Genomic DNA, 22,587 nt, shown 5'->3' with positions numbered 1-22,587 from the left:
AATATTAGTTGGGGTCACCTTTGAGCAGGTCAAGCACTCGTAAAGTGCGTGATAAAGATGTGTTAATTTATGCAAATGATGCAAATCACCAAATTCCTGGCTTCTCGTTTCTCCGAATTTCAAAAATAATTTAACTCCACTCTGGCTGCGTCAATTTTTTTTTAAATTTTCACATTAGATACTTCAAATGCTATATAACAAAATGACTGTTTTGTTTGCCAATTAAGATCTTACATGTTGAATAAGAGGCATGCATTTTAATTTTGCTAGTCATGTTTTTTATCACTTTTTTGGTTGTCAGTCTTTCATCACATGTCATTTTAGAATGAGGATAGATAATGCAAAATAAAATAGTCCTTTTTTCTACTTATTAATTTTCAGAAAATAGTATCAAGTTTTTGACTTGACTTTTATCATCAATACCAAAAATTGAGGTTTTTAACCAAAATAAATGCCCCATGCATACTTCGAGTAAGCTATTGATACTATACAAAACTTAAAATTCTCTGCTTTTTTAAACGTGTGTAATATATATATATATATATATATATATATATATATATATATATATATATATATATATATGATATAGATATAGATATAGATATAGATAGATATAATATAATATATATATATATATATATATATTATATATATATATATATATATATATATATATATATATATTGTATGAGGGGATTTCCTTGTCATCTTAGATGAGAATTATTCCTTTGAAAAAAAACTGTGTTGGCAACGTGCAGCTCCATCTTAATCAAGAACTTATTACATGTATCATAGTGCCTCTTGTGAGGAAAATAAGATATATCAATTTATAAGAATGCATATACGCTGCCATCGTCATTGTTGTAAATATAGAAGTCATCCTACGTTTGAGAAAATCGACATAAATTTACTCACTGGCAATTTGTCCAAGGAAAAAAAATTACATACGGTCGAGAATATTTTTACTTTCGCGGGCCATTATTCTCACAATAATTTATTGTGAGAGCTGCCACATTCATTGCTAATGTTTCAATCTTGAATATTATCACCTGTGACCACACTGAGCAAAATAAATAATAACTAAAGATATTTCAAGTGACCACAGAAACAAACAAACGAACGATGGCTTTGTCACTACGTGGGCAACAAATCGTCCTGAGAGAAAACAGCGACAGACAAAGACCGATCTGACAACGCCCTCACGCGGTCCGTATTGAATTCTAAGTCAGACAAATACTGATATATTTCAGTTTAGCTTACCTCACTAACTAAAGAAATCGACGCCTTTTCTTTGAAAATAAGCACAAACCAGGACCTCACGTACTTGTAGAAGACATACTCTCCGAGTATGACTATCACGCTGGCGGCTATTCCGCCTCCGAGGAAGAAAAACGCCCCGGAGACGTTATCTGGTCCAAGATGGTCTGTGTTCTCGTTCTGAGATTCCCTCTTGAGGCAGGAGTCCAACTTGAACCATTTTGCCCGGAGCGAATTGAGGAAACCTAGGTTGAATGTGAAACGGAAAGCGCTGAGACCCTGAGACACTAAGTGTGACGAATGAGCTAGGTCTGATACCGATGCAAATTTTATTGAAAGACTAGTTAAGTGGGAATAAATCGCTTGACTTAGTCAAATCGTTGTTCCTCCATCGCTGTTGCGTGTAATAAAGATCTAAATTGAAGCCAATTGACGGCGCTTTCGGGGAGAATTATGATATGAAATCGAAGAAAGCCAGCTATGACATTGGTGTTTTCTTCAATGAAATACAATAAAAGAGCCTCAAACAGGAACACAAATTCGCCAACTCGTGTGCGACATTAATGCAAGCTCATTTGGGTGTGGGTTCACGATATTTCTGTCAGGTATTTTTTAACGATAGAGAGAAAGATGTAATGCAGTCAAAATGCACATCTTCGACGACATTCTTGTATACATCATAAATATTGGTCAAATTGAGCTCACGCTTTTTTCTCATTGATCGAATTGAGGGTATCATCTATTGCTGTCTCATTTTGCTCCTGTCCTCCTCACCGACTGTTAATTAGTATAAGTTCGGTGCTATCAAATTGATTAGGAACGTGTCACCTATTAAACGAACTAATCTTCATCTTGTGTCTTGAACTGTGTCTCGAAACTAATTATTCCAAGCGTAATCGGTTCATTAATCACCAAAACGAAACACGACCTATCGCACTTGCAAGAAGGATACTCACAAATTACAGTTCCTGATTAACTCTTATCATTTATTAATGTCTATGCACTTAATCTTGTCATGAGGTCACCGTCGGCGGAGAACTGTATACTCACCGTTGTCGATAAATTTCAACAAGGCCTCGTCGAATTTTTCTCTCCAGGGCGATCCTCTGGTGAAGGCAACGGCATATCCCGCCATGGCGAATGCACTGTCCACGGTTATTAGGTCACACTGGCGGTCTCGGCTTGCAAGATACTCAGCTACCATCGCGTCGTAGATGAAAACATCAAGTTTTCTGAAAGACAGATCATTTTAATAAGTCATGCCGTGATGATTTTGGCAGGCAATACAAGTTTGATTCGTCAAGGGGGAGCAAAATTACTTAATGTGTCACGCTCGAGGGCGTTTTCTCTTTTCCACGAATAGTACTAATGGAACTTTTAATTGTCTAATTTGTCTGCATAACTTGTATTATATCATCTTTGTTTTGTAAGGTCCCTGATTGAACATTCTCGCTGTTATACATGAGGCCTGAGAATTCAGAATCCAGCATAGTTTTGCAATTTACAATTCGTTTAGTTTGATTTTAAAAAGCCCCACTGTAAAATATCCTTCATTTTCATAAATTGTGCTTATTAATATCCATCTATTGCGCTTATTGACATGTATTACAAGTCAGAAATATTTAGTCCGGTCGGACAAGAGCACATATAATGAAGGATTGTTTTCACAATCCAAGATGTGGTGCTCTGAACGCCAGCACGCCCTCACAAGGCTGTCTTGCGAACGGAAGTGGCCATACCCTTCGTCCAAAAGCTGAATGCCTTGTTCTGCGGACTCGACCAGGTATTCTTTCATGTACCCATGCATCCTGTAGTTGAACGACGCAATGAGGCTTTCGGTGTTCGTGTTCTGGACTGTCGCGAACTTGATCTTCGTATTCGCTGAATATGGATTCTGCATCTGTGTACATAGAAAATTGAGTAAAAAAGTAGGTCATCAGTGTGTGTGCTATCCGGGTCATGGGACCCGAGGTGATATTTAGTATATTTCTGTTTGTTGTACACAGGGGATACGAGGAAACCTAAAATCATATTCATTATTTGTTGAGAAACATTTTTACACAATTACTCGCGGAAAACAAATTCTTTTAGTACCTCAATATGTCTGAAAAGTGATCAAATCGCGATCCGCTGTATCGAAATTTCACTACCTAATGATTGCGAATTCATTTTCACAAGAATTGATCGTCAAATGCCCCAAACGTAACTGAACTAAACCAAACCAAAGCAAACAGACAAACAGACATATAATCACTTTTCAAATGAAATAAAAAATCAATCAATCAATCAATCAATCAATCAATCAATCAATCAATCTATAATCTTTCAGACTCACTTTCGGGTCCATAAAGCCCCTTATTGGCAGCTTTGTTTCTACTTTTATCATGTGAGCTGTAAGGTTCGCCGTATAGAGGGCGATGAATACCAGGGAATAGAACGCCCACACTGTTGTCATGAATTTGCCGGATACACTCTTCGGGACGCGATGAGGCAACGAGTTGTTGAAAACCAAAGCCCAAGTCATCCATATCGAGTCTTCAAAGGTGAAATTCGAGCCTAGGAATAATATTTTAATGATCCATTGATGCAAAATTGTAACGAGTCTATTAATGATAATTACGTTTTTTTCATAAAAATAGGCCTGAATTCTCTAGAGAACGAGATACCTGACGGTCACACTTTAATACATTCATGTTGCGTTCATTGAGAAGTTAAGCGGTTCAGTAGTTTTAATTGAATGCAATCAAACAGAGACACTCATTCCGAAAAAAAGAGGTATAGGATCTTTTCTAGTTGGTCGATATTCTTTACGTATACTTTAAACTTTGATATAATTGATGACATTACCCCTTGGTTCTGTATATCTCCTTGCGTAACCAGTCGGACTGAACCATTCGAAGAAGAACACGATAATGCTGGTGACCCACAGAAACACCAGGAGGGCCATTATCCACACCAGGAAGTTAAATGGATCTGATATTAAAATAAAGAGACATCGACATAGCATTATACATTTATTTCATATCTGTGGAGAGGCATGGTATTAAGGTAGACTATGTACGCGCCACGAAATTGAAAGATAACCTTTTGCTCAAACTTTCGGTCAGGAAATTTTAAACCATTCCCTTTCGATGTCAAGGATAAAACCCAACGGCCACAGTGCAAAACTTGGTACAGGAGAAAAACATTACCCACAATATTTCAACCGCGCAATATTTGAAAGTCAAAATGGTCGCCATCGCTATGTCAACTCTATGAGGAAAATGAATTAAAACTGTCACAAAAATAAGCCACTGAAAACTTTATTTACTCAATTAGCTTCGAAAGAACCTCAACAAGTTTGCGAGTACGAATATCTGTCCCCGAAGCGCATTCAACCTTAATTTTTGAGTATCCCGTAGTATCATGCAAATATATTCGGTAGCATACTTGCCCCACACGGCCCTTGGGGGCGTCTTGCCGCGTGACTGCTCCACTATAACCGACACACCGCTCGCCATGAAGGGAACGGAAAAGTCTAGGACCTTCTGTCTCTCCGATGAGAGCTTCAAACCCCCGACCACCATGTCCGCTCGGCCGTAGACCAAGTCACCGACAACCCCGTTCCACTGACGGCTCTCCATGATATACCTGCCATAGCTCTCCTTCACGTAGAGATCGTACTCGAAACCGCCCTCGACGGTGCGACTGAGTTCCCTGAGCAGATCGACCGCATATCCCCCGCAACACTTCTCCGTAGCTTCACTGCATAAAGATGAGAATACATGTACATCTTCATGTAAACTGAAGTAATGTTTTTAATCTGCCTAGCAGACGACCATTGTGCATTTGTGACACCGCCGAGACAGAATTTATTTCAATTTAGTCATGATGAATAAATATTTACATTTATAACACGCCACATGCTCATTCCGTGTCGCGATTCGCCAGAATACGTCACGTGACGAGAAAATAGATATGTCTAGTCCCAACCGGATCGAAAAAAGTGACGTCAGAGGGTATTTTTTGAAACGCTATTTCCCTAGGGAAATAGCCCTGACCAAATTTGGAAAAGTGCCCGGTCACGTGACCGTCACGGGCGGAGTGTCGTCTGCAGCTTTGCAACAATGGCGGGTGACTGGACCGTAATATGCGTCCGGGATAGGTGACGACACATTCTCTAAAACAGATTTTCCAACATTTTCCAACATTCCAACAGCGTAGGAACTTGAACAGCTCATCGACGGAAAAGATTAAAGTGCAACTAAGGATGTCGCTAGGTATGCTTAGAATATTTATTGAAAGAAAGTGGTACCACGTACAACTGAAACCGCTTTACATCGCTCAGTAAACTTGTCACAATGGTTTGTTGCCGTGCAAAATATCAAAACACATTAAAAACTTTATAACAATACAACATGAGCATGTGGTGTGTTATAAAACACCTATAGCCTGGTCTTTATTTGGGCTATAGCGCTCGTCTATTACCCCTCGTGGCCGTGTGTTACCAGAAACACATCGCTATACCCCTCGGCCTACGGCCTCGGGGAATAGCGATGTGTTTCTGGTAACACACGGCCCCTCGGGGTAATAGACGGGCGCTATAGCCCTCATGACCAGGCAATAGGTGTTTACTATTAACGGCTGAGAAGGTTAGTCGTAATATGGCCCTTGGCTGTATAGCTTCGTATAATAACACACCTTTCATTTCACAGTAGCTGAAGTTCTAGCCACAGACTTATTCTATATGTTATCCTGCGACATAAAGGTCACGTGATATGACTTACCCGTCTGACTCTCTGACTTTCGTGCAGAGGATACCATTCGTGCAACTCCTGTACGCATGCTCGTCGAAATCTAATGAGCTGATGAACGGGGTCTCTTCCACGGTGACAATTTGGATCCTCTGACCGAATAATTCAGGACTGCTGGCGTAGTTTTCGGGTTGTGACTTTCCCAGCCAGGTAACTCGATCCAGCTGTATCTCATTGGTTTGCCAGGTCCCTATCTTTATGGGAATAAAATGAAAAATAATTTTAAAAGCGAAACGATTTCAAGTCAGTGCCTCATCATTATTTACACGGATTAATAAACTGCAGTCGCTGGCTAATAAAAATGAGCTGTTTGCATATAACACCTCAGAGACCAAGTTTGCATGTGACCCCTCAATGAACCTACATCGCAGGCAAGAACGAAGATTTATGGACACATCATTTGGCATTCAGGTATGCACATCGAAATTGAAAGACTTAAACTTCGCTCGACGAAGCTTTCAACCATTCCCTTGACAAATCAAGAAGAGAAACAAATTACCCAATATTTCGGGTTATTGAATTTCAAAATGGCCGTCATCCCTCTGTTAACGCCATTGATAAAAATAATTTTTGATTTGTGCAGTACCGAGACTGCGAAAACTTGACCTACTCCAAGAATTTTAAATACCCTAAAAAGAATTCTAAAAATTATTTGAGTCAGAATATCTTTCCCCGAGGAACATTTTATCTTAATCACTAGTGTCTTAGGAGGCCGTCAGGGCCAGGAAATAGTAGCAAGACCCAAAAAAAACATTTTAGTTCGTATCTAAATGTTGTGTCCGTTTATCTTTACCCTTGTCTCTTCCCGGCATGTGATTATTTAACATTCAATTGTCTATGTTTTATTGATCGAAGAAAATCGTAACTTTTGTTACGAAATAAATCAACATAAAATTGTCTCCTTTGTGTCATTGGTATACAATCTACTGTAGTATGGATTGAAAGCAGGAAGATTCATACCATTCATTAAAATACTATGATGTAATGTCACACAAACGTTATCGTGATTTCTAATAAACACCTATTGCCTGGTCATGAGGGCTATAGCGACCGTCTATTACCCCAGGGGCCGTGTGTTACCAGAAACACATCGCTATTCCCCGAGGCCGTAGGCCGAGGGGTATAGCGATGTGTTTCTGGGAACACACGGCCACGAGGAGTAATGGACGAGCACTATAGCCCGAATAAAGACCAGGCTATAGGTGTTTTATAATACACCGAATGCTCATGTTGTATTGTTATATAGTTTTTAATGTGTTTTGATATTTTGCACCGCAACAATCCATTGTGACAAGTTTACTGGGCGATGTTTCCACAGCGATTTCAGTTGTACGCGTGGTACTTTCAAAAAATATTCTAAGCATACCAAGCGACATCCTTAGTTGCACCTTAATCTTTTCCGTCGATGAGCTATTCAAGTTCCTATACGCTCTTGGAATGTTGGAAAATGTTGGAAAATCTGTTTTAGAGGATGTGTCGTCACCTATCCCGGACGCATATCACGTTCTAGTCACCCGCCAGTGTTGCAAAGCTGCAGACGACACTATGACCGGGCACTTTTCCAAATTTGGTAAGAACTATTTCCCGAGGGAAATAGCTTTTCAAAAAATACCCTCTGACGTCACTTTCGTCGGTTTGGTGCGGACTAGATGTATCTATTTTCTCGTCACGTGACGTATTCTGGCGAATCGCGACACGGAATGAGCATGTGGCGTGTTATAATACTTGCTAACTTACCTGCTTGATGTGGAAATTTTCATCGATATTGACAATTACATATTTCGCTTCGAAAAATAATCTTCTTTTGTTCACAACCTGGCGACTCAGAAAAGGCATTAGAGTTAAAGAAGAATCGTTTGCAAATGCGTCATTCTTTTCACATCCGGGCGCCTGTAGCTTTGAAACATCCTTCCCCTTATTTGCATAATCCAAAATGGCCGCCTCGTATAGTTTAATGGCGTCCTTAATCGTTCTGGACATGTTATGGTCCGGGTTCCTGAGTTTTATTCCAATAAACCCGCTCGGGAAGTGTTCTCTTAGGGCATCTATATTGTCCATGACCGTGCCTGCGGTAATCCACACGAATCCTTCTTTCAGCATTTCGCGTTTCTTTGCTACTTCGAAAAGCTTTTTGGCGTTTTCGAAATTTGCGTAGACCATAAAAATAGAACACTGGCTGTTGTAAAGGCTAAGTACGTCATCGTTTATGTCTGTGTTGAAGTCGATGTTGTGAGCTGTGACTGTCATCGAGTTGAACTCACTTTGGGAGATATACTCCATCGCAATTTCGAATTCAAGCGAAATGGGATCGTTTCCTGTTACGAGGACCGCATGCTTCCACCCGAAGTTCTCCAAAAATGTCAGCATTACTTTACAAGTGTCTTCGAGCAACGCTTGCAAGTGAACAACGTCCCCAATCCAGTTTAGGTCCTACAAAGAGAAATAATCAAAACACTCGGAGCAACATGATTCGCATTTACGAAGCGTCTTCCACAAAAAAAACGCACTCAACAAATAAGAAGTACACTGTGAACAAAATTTGCATTAATAGAATTATCGCAAGGTATGCAGATTTTTTATTTTACATCGCAGCGCCAAATTGATTTTTTCATCGCGTTGTCTGCTACATGCTTCACTATATGAAATATTTTTGACGAATCAATCCACATGAACAACAGCATTAACGTAGCAAACTACGAATTTATCAAGTAAATGAGAACGTAAATCCGACATGCGCAAGGAAAAAATTACAGTTTTTCTTGAGTGCCGTCCTAAATTTTTAGGTCAAGAATGTCCAGCCATTAGAACTGAAACAAAGTTTACAACCCCTTGACCACCATGGTTCAACCCAAAGCCATTGTTACCAATGAGGATTGTGGAACTGTTATCAGGCAATGGAGGGTGAACAGGTTAACAGCCTAGGTCTCTTATGACCTTTTATAATTTTCTTCTTCCCCGTAATGCCATCCCTACAGCTCATAATAAAACATTTATCTTTGAAGATTTCTCTTAGCTTGCTGACTTAATTTAGTCTCGAGAGCACGCAGAATTAATTATGACCATCCATGTTTGAGCAACATGTAGATAATGATATTCTGCTGACGAGTTTGCATAAACCTTATGGTTAATATAACATTTTTAAAAATTGCGTTCGAGTATCGCTGATGCTACAAGAAATTTCTTTTTTTGACGGGGATTTAACCGAATGTGTTTGACTGCAATCATTTCTAATGAATTTTCACTCTAATTTCCTGTCAGTATTGTGAAAAATGGTTATTACGCCATTAAAATAATATTGGTCCAAATGATGAGGTTTCTTTGCCAGCCCGGAATGACGTACAACAGATTGGCATATGGGACAAAATTCTCCAGACCGATTATTAATTTTTTGATCCTTGTCTCAATGGCCGAGTCTAATTACCTTGTTGCCATTGAACGAAAGGATTCCCTTATGAAATGATACGTTGCCTATCGCCTGAGCAATGGTGGCTTTCACCTGGGACCGAATTGTTTTGTCAAATGACTTAATACAGAGTGACGTATACAGTTATTATGGGGGATCATTATTGCATTGTGTAATTAACCGTATGGTTATAAATCATACGGGTTGTGCTATCAAACACGTGACAGTTCCCCATCATTTTTCGTGACAGGTATAGTCCTCTAACTGCTTCCTATGTATAAAAGATTCAATATATATGACTGAAAAGCAAATATATCTTCTAAACCTATTCGTGGGCGTAATTAGCTCGATAATGGCACATTTTGCCTCTGAGTCACGAAATATTGTTGCGTTATTATTGCTTCAAAATAATTAGATCATGGGTGATATTTATGACCGATATTTTGATCTATGTGGCGGAACTGTTTGGGAGGCACAGACGAGAGCAAAATACAAAGTACGAAATAGAAAGACATGGTGAAACAGCAAACTTTAGCAGGAATATTGATTCTCGTTTCACTGAAACTATCCAAATCTCTACGCTCATGATATATTTGAAATGAACATTTTGTGGGATTTAGTACGTAGTGGACCAGAGATACTCATCGTAAAAATTACTGACATGGGGCGACAGAGACAGATTTTGGGAGTACGTTTGAGCTAGATATTGCATGATATATAGCTATGGAATCCCATGATATGACTTTGCGGACGACAACTAACATCCTTGAGTTCACCTATTCCGGTTTCAATGGAGATGAATAAAGTATGTCTGTTCCACTGAGTGATATAGTTTAAGGTGAAATAAAATACGTTCGTGTATCCCCATTGCGGTTTGGCCTGAAGAGCGAAACAGAAGTATTTAATCCCCCTCCCTTAACTCTTGTTATCCAAATATCGAGACGAAATTGCGAGCAGGATATAGAACAGACGCAATGAGAGCGGAACGATTAGGAAAACTGTCTGATTCAATGATGTATCGATGGCAGGTCGTTATGACGGATTAATCTTCAGTCTACGTTGCCTGCCAAGTGAAACTGACAACTGTTTCTTCTTCACTGGTATGATGTGAAAGAAACATAAAATATAATGTATCCTGGATTTGTTCATATTGGTTCTTCATTAAAAGAAAGTTGGTCTCATTTCAAAGCTTCAATCATAAATGAGGATGGTCACCAACATCACCTCTAAAAATCTAACGAACCCATCAAAACTTCATGCTATACGTTTGAGATGGATTTCTTTGACTTTGTGATGTCATGCTGTTACATACAGTTTGAGTTTGTTGCAAATGGTTTCGAGCAAATACTCCTCGTCATTTTGAAATTAGACAACGCTAATGATTGTATTACAAAGAGCAACGAAAACATTCCTTTAAGTTCACGGCTGCTCAACAGATGTAACACGTGTCTCCATGGCTGCTAGGCTGAGAGAATCAGTATAAGATGCTAAGTACATTGCACTCTTTCCCAACTGCCCTCCATCGCCTCCAGTCTTATTGAACCACATTATCTCTTTCTTAACTTAAAGACAGACAGTATTACGATTTTCACCAACTAAGTAAATTATGAAAGAGATTAGTTTTCAATCAATTCATCATCAAAATATACAGTAATTAAAAGACGTTTTATGTTCCATCACTTTTAGTAATTGCATTCGGAATGATCAATCAACGAAATTAGTTCTGAAATTTTGAACGAAGTATTTAAATTTTCAATTAAACTTTGGTTGTTATTTGATTTTCTGAAAATTAAACCAATGACTCCGGACTGGTTTTCGAATTCAGATCACACGGAATCCGGCATGACAACTTGAATATTTGTCTTTTTTAGTTCAAATGCACTTCATAATTTACGATTTTGCTAGAACTATTGCTACCCGGGTCGAATGACGAAATTATCCGTCGCCGGTCGTAAAATTTTACAAAAGATAGTTCGTAAAATGTTATAAAAGACAGTTGCGTTTAAATTTTTAATCAAAATTGACACACTCAAAAAAGTTGACCTTTCAATATCTGACAACTTAGAAAGGTACATAAACTACTTTTCGGAATATGCACAAAATACAAAGAAAATCCTATCAAACCAATGAATGGTTGCGTATCTAAACAAAAAGATGAGTAAGCTATTTTAGTAAATTGGTGGGTAAATGAGTAACCACACAAACAACCCCTAGCAAATAAATAAATAAATAAATAAATAAATAAATACGTATAATGGGCCACAAATGAAGCGAAGTGGATATTCATATTGTTATCACATACGGTAGCAAATTTGTATTGCAGCATTTTCATCACAAGTTATTTCTGCAAACATTTTTGTGAAGAGGTCTCTGGTCCAACCTTGCGACCATGTTATATCAACTAATGGACGTGGCTGTCGTTGCCATTACAGTCCAAACCATCACGGTGACGTCACGAGAGAAAATAGAATTAACCGATTTGCCACAGAATCGTCCTTGATATATGACACCCTACTACTACTGCTGTCTTCATCGTGAGAAGATGTCGACAGTAATTATTGTGCTTGTGAGAACTAAGCAGCGTCGATTTATCAACCGCTATCCAACATTCAGTGCTGCTATTCTGTGTTTACTGTCAACAACTCGCCATGTGTAACTTCAACACACGGGATTGAACCTTTAATGAGGATCTTCGCTCATGAAAACTACCTAGCTCGGTGGTCATATTTTCTACCGATGTATTCTCATTAATATCCGCCGTGAATATGGATGGAATGAAATTATATTTTCATTAACGTTTATCGTTGATTTCATGCAATAATTGTAATCTTTTTCTTGTTAAACAGCGCTATAATGCGATACATGTATGTAGTCAATTTTCTAGTTCAGTCTGGTGATCCCAGTGTTATACGATGCGTGTTATGTTTCTCAAAAACCACAAAGAATCCGGCACGGTCTGTCGATTTTTCTCTGCACGTTACGACAAACGAATTTTTTAATATCAGTATTTTTGCTGACTGAACACTAGGTATTTACTAAAGTCTAATTAGACTTTTATTAATTCATATAACGAGCGATAAATCGTCGGCATAAAAGCAATTGGATATTTGAGTTGACAAGTTTTTAATTTTTAAAAACGATTCGTGACTGTCATTTCATTGACAGGATGGGAGATTTGAAATCGAGGTTTTTTTAGATTAGGAAGTGAAGGCGAAGTTTGTTTGTTGATGGCGTTTGGATCTCATAGCATGTGGCAAATATATGATGTAGGTGTCATAGACCACTGGAATTCGCCATTTTGACATCAATGAACGCGTTCGCAATTGATTCTTCTCAGATTGGAAACAGACAAAAGAAATCTATCATATTCAACAGTCCGCCGAAGATTTCGCATTCCTTATTGTGTACATCACCTTCCTTGCTTTTGATCACTAGAAAAAACTAATTGTCAATTGCTTCACGTCAACTCAACTGTGTTCCAATTTTAATTACCTTTCATAAATGCCAACGTCAAATGTCAAGCCCGTGTGTTATTTTAAGAAAATCATTTCTGCTTCTTTATGAATAAACATCAAGCTTTAGGCGAAACTGACAACGCGATTGCGTCTGTGTTGACATGTAATAATATCTGATGGTGCTGACACCTCAATTTTGCATTTCAATGCTGGAAATTAATAGAGAATTAAAAGTTAACATGTAATTTTCAGTGACAATACCAGCCAGACACTCTGTCAGTTGCATCTATTGCGGACGTGTATAAATCTGTCATTAGTTTAAACATATTTACTTTTTAAACTCATGTAAAACCTTTCTCTTTGAAAAATAACAATGGCGTATTAACTTTTACGATAAAAATATATCATCTAATAGGTCTTAATATCACATCAAGCTTTTGGAGTAAAGGTCTAGGTAGTGCTCACGTGACTGTCTCGCTTTTGTGGTAATCGTTAATATATTTTTTCCCGTACGGATACCCACACGCATACGGATTGCGGCCTTTTTGAATTTTCAAATATCGATTAATTTTAGCTGATTTGTTTCTCTAGTATCAAACGTGACCTCTGAGTTGTATTCTTGATTTCGAAAGACTGTGGTCTAAAGTTTTCCCGAGGGAAGTTTGAGCACATAAATAATCGGATCCTTCGGTTTCGGGTAGTGTACTTTCAAAATTCAGCTGAGCTGTGTAATTCAGTGTTATTGGGACCATGCATATAGGCAGTAGAGGAGAGATTCTCACGTTTCTACTGTCAATGGTAAGGCTAAATTTAAGTGTTTATAGTGTGTGCAATAGGGCGACCATAATGGGAATTCTAAAATTAGCATGATGTATGATGAATGTGTATTTTTACATTCCACCGATGGCAAGTGTAAGTACAGTAATCCCTTTGGCAATCCTTCGTCAAAGTCACAGCTTTCGCGGGAAGGTAAATCAAGCGTGAAATCGATCTCTCGCCCCTTACCTGAAATGTCACCGGCGACGAGACTGATATGGTAGGTATTTTGAGGTCTTCAGCGGTCCAGGCTACGAATGAGGCCTCCGGAATTTGTTCGAGAGCGTCGCCGTCGCTGGCGTAGATCACTCCGGCCAAACCGTCGTCGCAAATCGACTGCTGCAGGTACGTTACGCTGTCGTACGGATTGGTCGATGGAAGCTGGAGTGGCTGGACGCTTATTGAGACCCCATCTGTTTCGCTGTATAGCCCTAAGTGCTGGTGAGGTTTAAGCGTGCTGTGCGAATGAATGAGTCCAATCTTCACCGTTTCTCTTGCCGTGGAGATCGTTAACCCGTGCAAGACGAGGGCAACAAATAAAGTCAACGGAAGCCCTTTTCGGAGGCGCATGACGCCACAGCATATCATGATCGCGCTATATAAATAAGTCTTTACCCGGCAGCGCTATGGTAAGGCGGACTTGATATTTAAGCGAGAAAAGGTGTATCGTTCACAAACAATGAGCGTCCAATGTCATGACGGCAATCCATATCCCGAGTCACAGCGCCTCTCGGCACGCCATGCTTAAGAATATCACCGGCTGTCGATGGCGTGCAAATCAAGACGGTCTAATTAGAAATACCATCAAATATGACAGCAGCGCTACGTTACATCATGTTACGACTTCTGATGCTCCACGGATTGTGTTTCATCGGGTCTGCAGGCTTCAACATCTTGTTGTTGTAATTGTTAACAGAGAAAGTCGGGTCACTTTTCATCGCCCAATTAGAGTCAATAGGTATTTAGAGGCCAGCTGAAAGGAAAACAAAACAAAACAAGTTGTAATTTTAAATAGCTTTCGATCAATGTACTACAATGAAATACAATCCATACCAGATTGTCAGCATAACTGGGGTTTAAATATGATAACTGATAATAATCTTTGAGTATAACTGCCTTTTTACTGATGAATTTAGAACGATTGTACATTTAATTATAGCTCATATCTGAATCTCTCCGAACTATTTCGTTGCAAAAAAAAAAAAAAAAAAAAAAAAATGAAATGGCAAAGAATTCCAGCATTTTGATCTTAACTTAAAAGGCCACATCAAAATGCAAAATCTAGGCGTGTAAAGACTGACATAGATCACTTTGCCGCGTGATTCTCCTGGCTGGAACGTATGTTCCTGTATTTTTCTTCTGTTTGTAAACTACAGTAACATATACCGCTTGAAAATCACGCTGAAATGCCTGGTTTTCAACTTTCAACTTCCGTATTGTTGTTGACGACTCAATTTTCGTCGCAACTATAATTCAGTTTTTAACGACAATATATAATTGCATATTGTAAATGATGTGTTTTATTGCCAAGGCTAATACCCTGTATTTCAGCAGGCTTGAGGAAGGAAAAATGCACTTATGTTATACAGTTCAAATAAGAAATGATGGTAATCAGCTACCCGCAACTGCCCTTTTAACTCACTTGGTCATGCAGTATCTTTTGGGTATTATGATACACTTCGAGTGATTTCAGTGATATCTATCTTTCAATTTTACGTCTAACGCTTAATTGCTCTAATTATATTTATGGCTGAAGCATAAAAACAATATATTTGTTTGTGCAGGGGACTGCACGACGGTCATCTATACGTAGAAAGACCCTTTCCGGCACACGTCATTAGGAAACAGCGAGAAGCTGTAATTACCGGTGTTTTTCGACCAGACGGCCCCGCAGTGTTCGCCATGTGGTACTAATAGCTCATCTTTTGCGGTATGGACTTACGTTTTAAAATAGGTTGCAGCTCTAGTAGAATGTGCAAATTCGGTTGGACAGTATAGAGGCAGGGTAATATCCACAGTCCGAACTATCAAGTCTGTGTATTATTTGTAGTTTGATTTCTAGGCGCCTTCCCACTGTGCATTGTGTTCAGCTCGCTGAGTCTCAGTGCATCAATATTATATATCACAATTTAGAACAAACGGAGCGGCATCTGACATGTCGCTTGTCAAAATTTCTTTTGGTGGCTAATTACGGCAGCTTTATTACTATTGCGAGTAATGCTCACAGGGACTCACTGAACTAACATTGACCTTCGCCTACTTTTTTCCTCTCAGTGTGGAGAAGATGTTTCCTTTCAGTCAACACATCGCCGTATCTCGTTTTTTCGCGGGGTTTCATCAAAGCACGCCGCAGAATTTTAATTTTCGTTTCCACCAACACTATTAAAGTTGGAATGGCCCAGTGCTACCGATTCTGTAAATGTTGCAGTAAGCGTCAATTTTTCCATTGTGGCGAAATAGTCTGTGTAAACATGCAAGGCGTCAGACGGTGTTGTGGTAAGGTTGCGATGACCCACTTCTGTACACTTCTGTAGAATCGTTGGAAGGTTACGGGTCGTTACTCCTGCATTATGGAGGCAACTATGGCAATTTTGGAAAGAGGAACAAAGAAGTGTGGCTCAATTATATGATCAAACATACTGACACATATGCCAATATCCAGAGGTGGTTTCCCTTTTATCTCAGGTGCAGCCAACGGAGCTATTCATTGAAAAAGCTATTCCGGGAGCAATTTTGGAGGGCGGGGGAAAGTTTAACTTTGCTTGGGCAGGGGACATATTTTTAGCTGGCAGGGAGCACATTTTACTTTTTTGTCTGGCAGGGCAGATATTGGTTGTTTGGCCTGGAGACTGGGATTTGGGGAAAACGAGGAGAGGGGAAGTTACTTGTAAAACGGGGACAGGGGAAAATCGACAGGTCTTTTCATCGCAAGGCAGGGGAGCTTCATGTCTGCGAGGGAATGATAAAACTTTGTTAAGGGGAATTTTTTCCAGGGCAGGGAAAATCGACAAGTTTTTTCGCCACAGGGCAGGAGAGCTTCAAAAATTCACAATGGGGAAGGGAAACAGGCAAAAATATGTGGGGAGTGGGTAAAAATGAAGTTTGAGTGCGGGAGGGTAAGTCGAAAAATTTCAGTTGGAGGGCAAATTATGAACAGCTAATTAATTACCTTCTGGACTTAAAATTAGTCAGTTCACATTACTTGTCCTGCACAATATATCTTATCATAATAAGGACCCCTTTAAAAGTGCATTGTTCGTTGGCTGCACCTGTTATCTGTGCGTCCATGCTGTTGGTTGCATCGAAACTGTTAGTGGCCCTAGGATGATGTCACTAAACCTGCCAGTTGCTGTTTCTAAAATAAAATGTGCACTGCTGCAGTGGTTGCAACCTTTGCAGCAGAACGTATCACACAAAGACGCATGCGTCAATCATGGGTCAATAGGTTAAATAAAGTGGAAGTTTAATGCTTCATGGGTTAATCAAACGGTGCGTAGAAGGCAATCGCTCGTATTCGGTTGTCAGATTCCATTCTTGCTCTATATTGTAGCAGTGTGCAGGCAACACTCATTACTGTGAATGAACGAATAAATAAACGCCGTTAATATATATATATATATATATATATATATATATATATATATATATATATATATATATATATATATATATATATATATATATATATATATATATACTAGAGCTGCAACGCCGTTAATATATATATATATATATATATATATATATATATGTATATATATGTATATATGTATATATACATGTATGTATGTATGTATGTATGTATGTATGTATGTATGTATGTATGTATGTATGTATGTATGTATGTATGTATGTATGTATGTATGTATGTATGTATGTATGTATGTATGTATGTATGTATGTATGTATGTATGTATGTATGTATGTATGTATGTATGTATGTATGTATGTATCTCCAGCATTTGGAAACAATGGTATCAACCGAAAGCATTCGTACGATGCTGCAATGGACAGGAATCCTCTGAAATAGACAGGGCCTACTGGGACAGCCTAACTTAGACTTAGGGAAACGCTGTTTATGAAACTGAAATGAGAGTTGCTCAATGACAAATGAATGAACGGACGAAGCAAAGAACAAAGGAGTGTCTAGGTAGATGAATGAAGGAAGGAACAAATGATTATGCATCGATTGATCTTCCTTGGCATACTTGAGTGATTGAGTGAGTTAACGAATAAATGAAGAGTTAGTGAATGAATGAATTGATAAATGAATGAATCATATTTTTTTTCGTCATCAGTAGTCTGTAGATTTCTTTCTTTTATGCTGCTCCGATCCGTTATTATTTCTTTAAAGATATAGGGAAGACTCTATTTTACGGCTACTGTAAAATACCTTTGAATTTGAACTATGGAATGACTGAAAGGTTGATTTCAGTTAACAATCTAATCATACGATAAATTGCCCTTTTGAACACTTCATCAATTTCTCTTAGGCTATCAAGTATTTCTTCATGATGTCGTCACATATCCTATCTATTTTATCTAGATTGTTCATTTCCGTCGGTGACAATGTTTCACTTCTCATTAAATTTGATACCTTCACTCATTGTCTATATATCTCTCTCTCTATCACTGTTACAGTGTCAGGTGTTTTAAGGCCATTCCCATAAAAAACAATTATAGAGTTGAAGCTTATGGTTGAATCAGAATTAAAAATACCACTTCCGAAGGTCAAGGTGAAATTGAGTTTTTCCTCGACGGCGGATAATGGGAATGGTCCGATTATCATGAATTGTGTGAATTATTTATGAAAACTACACAGCTTCATTTGCCTACAAAACCTTTCCCATTGGTCGTTTTCAGATACACATTTTGTAACTGTTCTGCTTGGGCAGAACATGGAAATAAGGTTTTGAGTCCGCAGCATTTCTAAACCTAAAATAGTCTCCTCTTTTCTCAGAACAGTGCTGTCGAATATTTCATTTTGACTAATGATCTTGACCTGTCTGTACAAAAAGTTTAGTTGTTCTTTTCGTAAATTTACTTGGAAATGCCACAAACCGCTTGTCAGCTAGGAAAGCCGGTCTTTTCTGGACGCCCAATACAATTGGTCTAAACTGAACTTCTGTCCAGATTAGAATTTGCCAACAGTAACGGTGCACGTTTAACACAGTGCGCCGTGTTGGCAAGTTAACCAGTTTGTCTTACAACGTGTGTTTAGAAGAAGAATAAGACAATGATGATAATATCCCTTTAGAACAACCAATCAGGAATCCCTTTAGAACAACCAATCAGGAAATATCATTCGTGATCGGTATTTGAAATTCATGTACAGCCAACGATAGACTGTGACATTGACTTGTGTTTATTACCGACCCTTCACTCTCGCTTTTATTCAACGTGCCATATTCATTAATTTGACTTAAGATCATCACCGTTCGGGCCTTTAGGAGATGCAATTTTCGTTTTCAATATTTTAACGCGACTAGTCAAGGTAACGCCTACAGCGCGAAAAAGCTAAGCTAATGGCACGATGTCAGATGACAGTTTTCACTGAGAAACCCTTTTTAATATATTAATGTTCCTCGTTGATCAACATACATGTTATTTTAAAGCGTTATTCTTCTATTCATAGGCCCTACATCTCACGATTGGCGTAATTAATATTTTCTTTTCGGAAATGTTGAATGTTAAAAAAATGATTACATTTGTGTGTTTGTGCGTGTGTGTGTGTGTGTGTGTGTGTGTGTGTGTGTGTGTGTGTGTGTGTGTCATACAGCATGGTGTGAGCAGCATCATGCGAAAGGAAAATAACTACATCCTTATAAACTGGCAGGAATCAAGTGGGATTAATCCCCGTTATGAGTCCAGTATTACGAATTTAGGCAGCAGTAAACGGCATTAAACGCACTTGTGCCCTGAATATAGATGATGGCACATGCAGCGCCTTTGAGTTCGAGGTAATTTGTTGCTATTTTCGCTTAGTAATTCAATATAACCAGAGCTATTCAGGAATTATGGGTCAATCCTTTGTGTTGTGCTGTTTAAGACTCGGACGTGAATACTAACGTCCTACACAGGGAAATCGGCAATCCACATGACATGAGGGCAACCCTTGTACCATTACATAACAATAGTGTGATTTCGCCAAACTGACGACATTCAAAATGAAGGCTAATTTCGAATTTATGACGAACCGGGATCTTTGAATTCTAAAATGTGCTTTTGGGCGGCGGCACAGGTGATCCGATACTAGCAAGACATAGTTACTTCAACTCATTCATATCTCATTGGTAAATTATTTCGTTAATGTTATCATTTGTTGTACGTTAATGAGCGTATCGTATCGATTTATACGTCACGAACTTGAGAACCACAAATCAACATGCAAATTAGCAAAATAATTTAAATAATTAACGCTTACCTGGGTTAATGAAGTAAATTGCCCTTTCTGTTGTTACTTATCAGCTTTCAATGGATGGTTCTTGAGAGCTGTCTAGCTTAAAGCAGTAGCAACAGCTGGAACCCCGTCCTCTTAACCATTATAAGTTGATGACCCTCGCTTTTCGTACGTGGAGGAAATTGTGCTGGCATGGCGCCATCAGCGTTGGCATTCATCAACCTCGTTTGCGGCCCTCGACTGATACTATATCCCTGACGGCGTCTACATCTAATAAAGGTCATAAGTATCAACGTGTGACATTCATCAGACTTTGCACAGAGAAAACTTTAACATTTAACGCAGAGAATATATTAGAAGCTTCAATGCAATTACATAATGCTTAAATCGGAACGATATGCCCGATTTTAGCGACAACGACACAGGAATTAGCCAATCTTTCATATTTATCATCTAAATTAATCCACATTAATTAGCTTTCCACATTGTAAAGAGGGGGAAATATATTGGAAAACCTTTACTTTATCTGCCTTGTGCGTTTTCTTGAAGAGCATACGGCCAGTCTGGAGTCATGGGTGTCCAACCGCAACGGTCGCAAAATACACAGCTCGAGACGGCTTTGTGTCGTGGAAGGCCGTAGATATAAAGGCTGCACTTCACCGTTATTGCACTATCAAGGTACGCTCACTTTCCCCACTTGGTTCAGTAAACTGTGTATAAATTATGAAGGTGAACAGACGATTGCAGAACCACATTTAACAAGTCGTGACGTGTCTTTTTTATGTCACGAACAATATTTACACCTATACAGCAACCAAGAATAAAAGTCAAGATCAAGCGGCAATCAGGATATCAATGAATAAACAAAATGTTAACCGTACGATGTAGATTCCAACAAGGCGGCACATTCAAATATGATTATGGGTCTGCCCAATCGCAACATTTGTTAAAAGAAAGTATGGATTCATCCAATGAAACTAATTGATTAGCTGGAGATGTAACGCCGGCCTCTGCCATCACAATTTGGGATATTTGGACATCGCATTTCCTTTCTCACACCTCGCCTTTGCATCAGCTTGAAGGAGATACACCGCGACTTGCGTACTGCACTGCGCTGCGCTGCCTCTTTTTGTTCGATATATGCGACCGTCAGTAACGATCTCGATATCGAATTCAACACGGTGAACAAGTCGCCAGGGAAACAAGATTTAATTAGCTCGTTCCGTTCGTCATGTGGATCTTAGTTTCGCTCGCCTCACTCGTGACATAAATTGAGAAAGATAATGACTGTATCAAATATCAAAGAGAAACCATACATTAGCAATCTCATCAATTATTTGCCTTTTCTTCCTTTGGAATCATTTTAGTTGATGAGTTTTTTAAAAATATATAATACCAGAACTCGGGGGACTCGTGTGGAATAGGTAACATTGTGAAGACCATTAATTACATTAAAGGGCTTCTACCCGTAACTTTTTGATGTTTTTTATACTATTTGAGTTCTGTATGTCAATTGCAAGTTCTTGTTTTATTCCCCCAAGCATAATGAAAGACCAAAAATTCAGCTTGTCACATTTCGTCTGTGTGTGTAAGATGCACTGTAATTATTGTACTTGGGCCTCAGCCCAGTACATTTGTTTTCATTCCGTGGGAAAAAACTCTGTAAGGTATAACCATTTCTGGCTGAGACCAGGGAGGGCAAAATGTCTTGGCTTCATCTTTCTTGGCATAATAAATGGCGTAATGATGTTAACTGAATGGAAGTGCTGCTCTCAGCCAGTTTTGAATAAGTGAGATGTGAATATTAATGCTTCTCTATCTGAGTTTTTGCCACAAAATCTCCTGAATATAATCAAAATGTGCATCGAAATGCAACAATTAATGCACCCTCCGTTTCCTAGGCGATGGCACGACCCTTGCTACACCCACTGGACGAGCCAAAGTGGGAGGGGTAATTTCAGTTTGGTCGAACAGGAGGGCTCGAGACCAGAATTTAACATTTAAACTTGAAACATGTTTAATCGCTGAAAAGATGTGGACTAGTCTTAATCAAAGTGAAAGAGTGAAAAGGAAAGGTTTTATATCCCGACACAATGAAAAACATTACGACTGGAAACTGTACCCCCAGTTGAGAATAGTAATGCCCACAGCGATGGAGAACACTTATCCTTGAGCTGAGAAAACCAGACCATCATTTCGAAATAGAGCTGCAGATTCGAGAAGCTCGTTCAAAATAGCTAGTACAACCCCATAAAGGGGTGGTTTCGAGTTTTGAGGGCAAATTTCGCCTCCTTCATATAGAAATCGTACGGTTTTTTTTCCAGGAGAACACACCATTTGACACAAAATTTGCATGTAAAGGGGTCGCCAGTAAGCACGTGGTCAAATCTGGCATGAGAAACAATATGAAATGTTGGGTAAAGCCAGTCCAAAATAACTATTTGAACTTTTGTGTTTTGT

At 38.9% G+C, this 22,587-nt stretch overlaps 1 protein-coding gene across 2 annotated transcripts in view; it reads right to left on the bottom strand.

Annotated features, from left to right (window-relative positions):
* The window catches only part of LOC139151163 (glutamate receptor ionotropic, NMDA 2A-like), a 28,049-nt gene extending 7,761 nt beyond the window's left edge, over positions 1 to 20,288 (bottom strand). For both annotated transcript variants that reach the window (XM_070723756.1, XM_070723757.1), the window contains exons 1-10: positions 20,152 to 20,288; positions 13,917 to 14,700; positions 7,791 to 8,483; positions 6,027 to 6,247; positions 4,694 to 5,004; positions 4,108 to 4,233; positions 3,596 to 3,816; positions 3,000 to 3,160; positions 2,311 to 2,492; positions 1,264 to 1,505 (exon numbers count right to left, since the gene is read on the bottom strand). In XM_070723756.1, the coding sequence (XP_070579857.1) occupies positions 1,264 to 1,505; positions 2,311 to 2,492; positions 3,000 to 3,160; positions 3,596 to 3,816; positions 4,108 to 4,233; positions 4,694 to 5,004; positions 6,027 to 6,247; positions 7,791 to 8,483; positions 13,917 to 14,315 (2,556 nt within the window). In that variant the 5' untranslated portion in view covers positions 14,316 to 14,700; positions 20,152 to 20,288. The remainder of the gene's footprint in view (positions 1 to 1,263; positions 1,506 to 2,310; positions 2,493 to 2,999; positions 3,161 to 3,595; positions 3,817 to 4,107; positions 4,234 to 4,693; positions 5,005 to 6,026; positions 6,248 to 7,790; positions 8,484 to 13,916; positions 14,701 to 20,151) is intronic.
* Between the last annotated feature and the right edge of the window lie 2,299 nt (positions 20,289 to 22,587).

This window comes from Ptychodera flava, chromosome 15 (genome assembly GCF_041260155.1).
Source record: "Ptychodera flava strain L36383 chromosome 15, AS_Pfla_20210202, whole genome shotgun sequence".
Classification (NCBI taxonomy): Eukaryota; Metazoa; Hemichordata; class Enteropneusta; family Ptychoderidae; genus Ptychodera; species Ptychodera flava.
The sequence above is the reverse complement of the archived record's forward strand: the minus strand, read 5'-3'. Positions and strand labels throughout refer to the sequence as shown.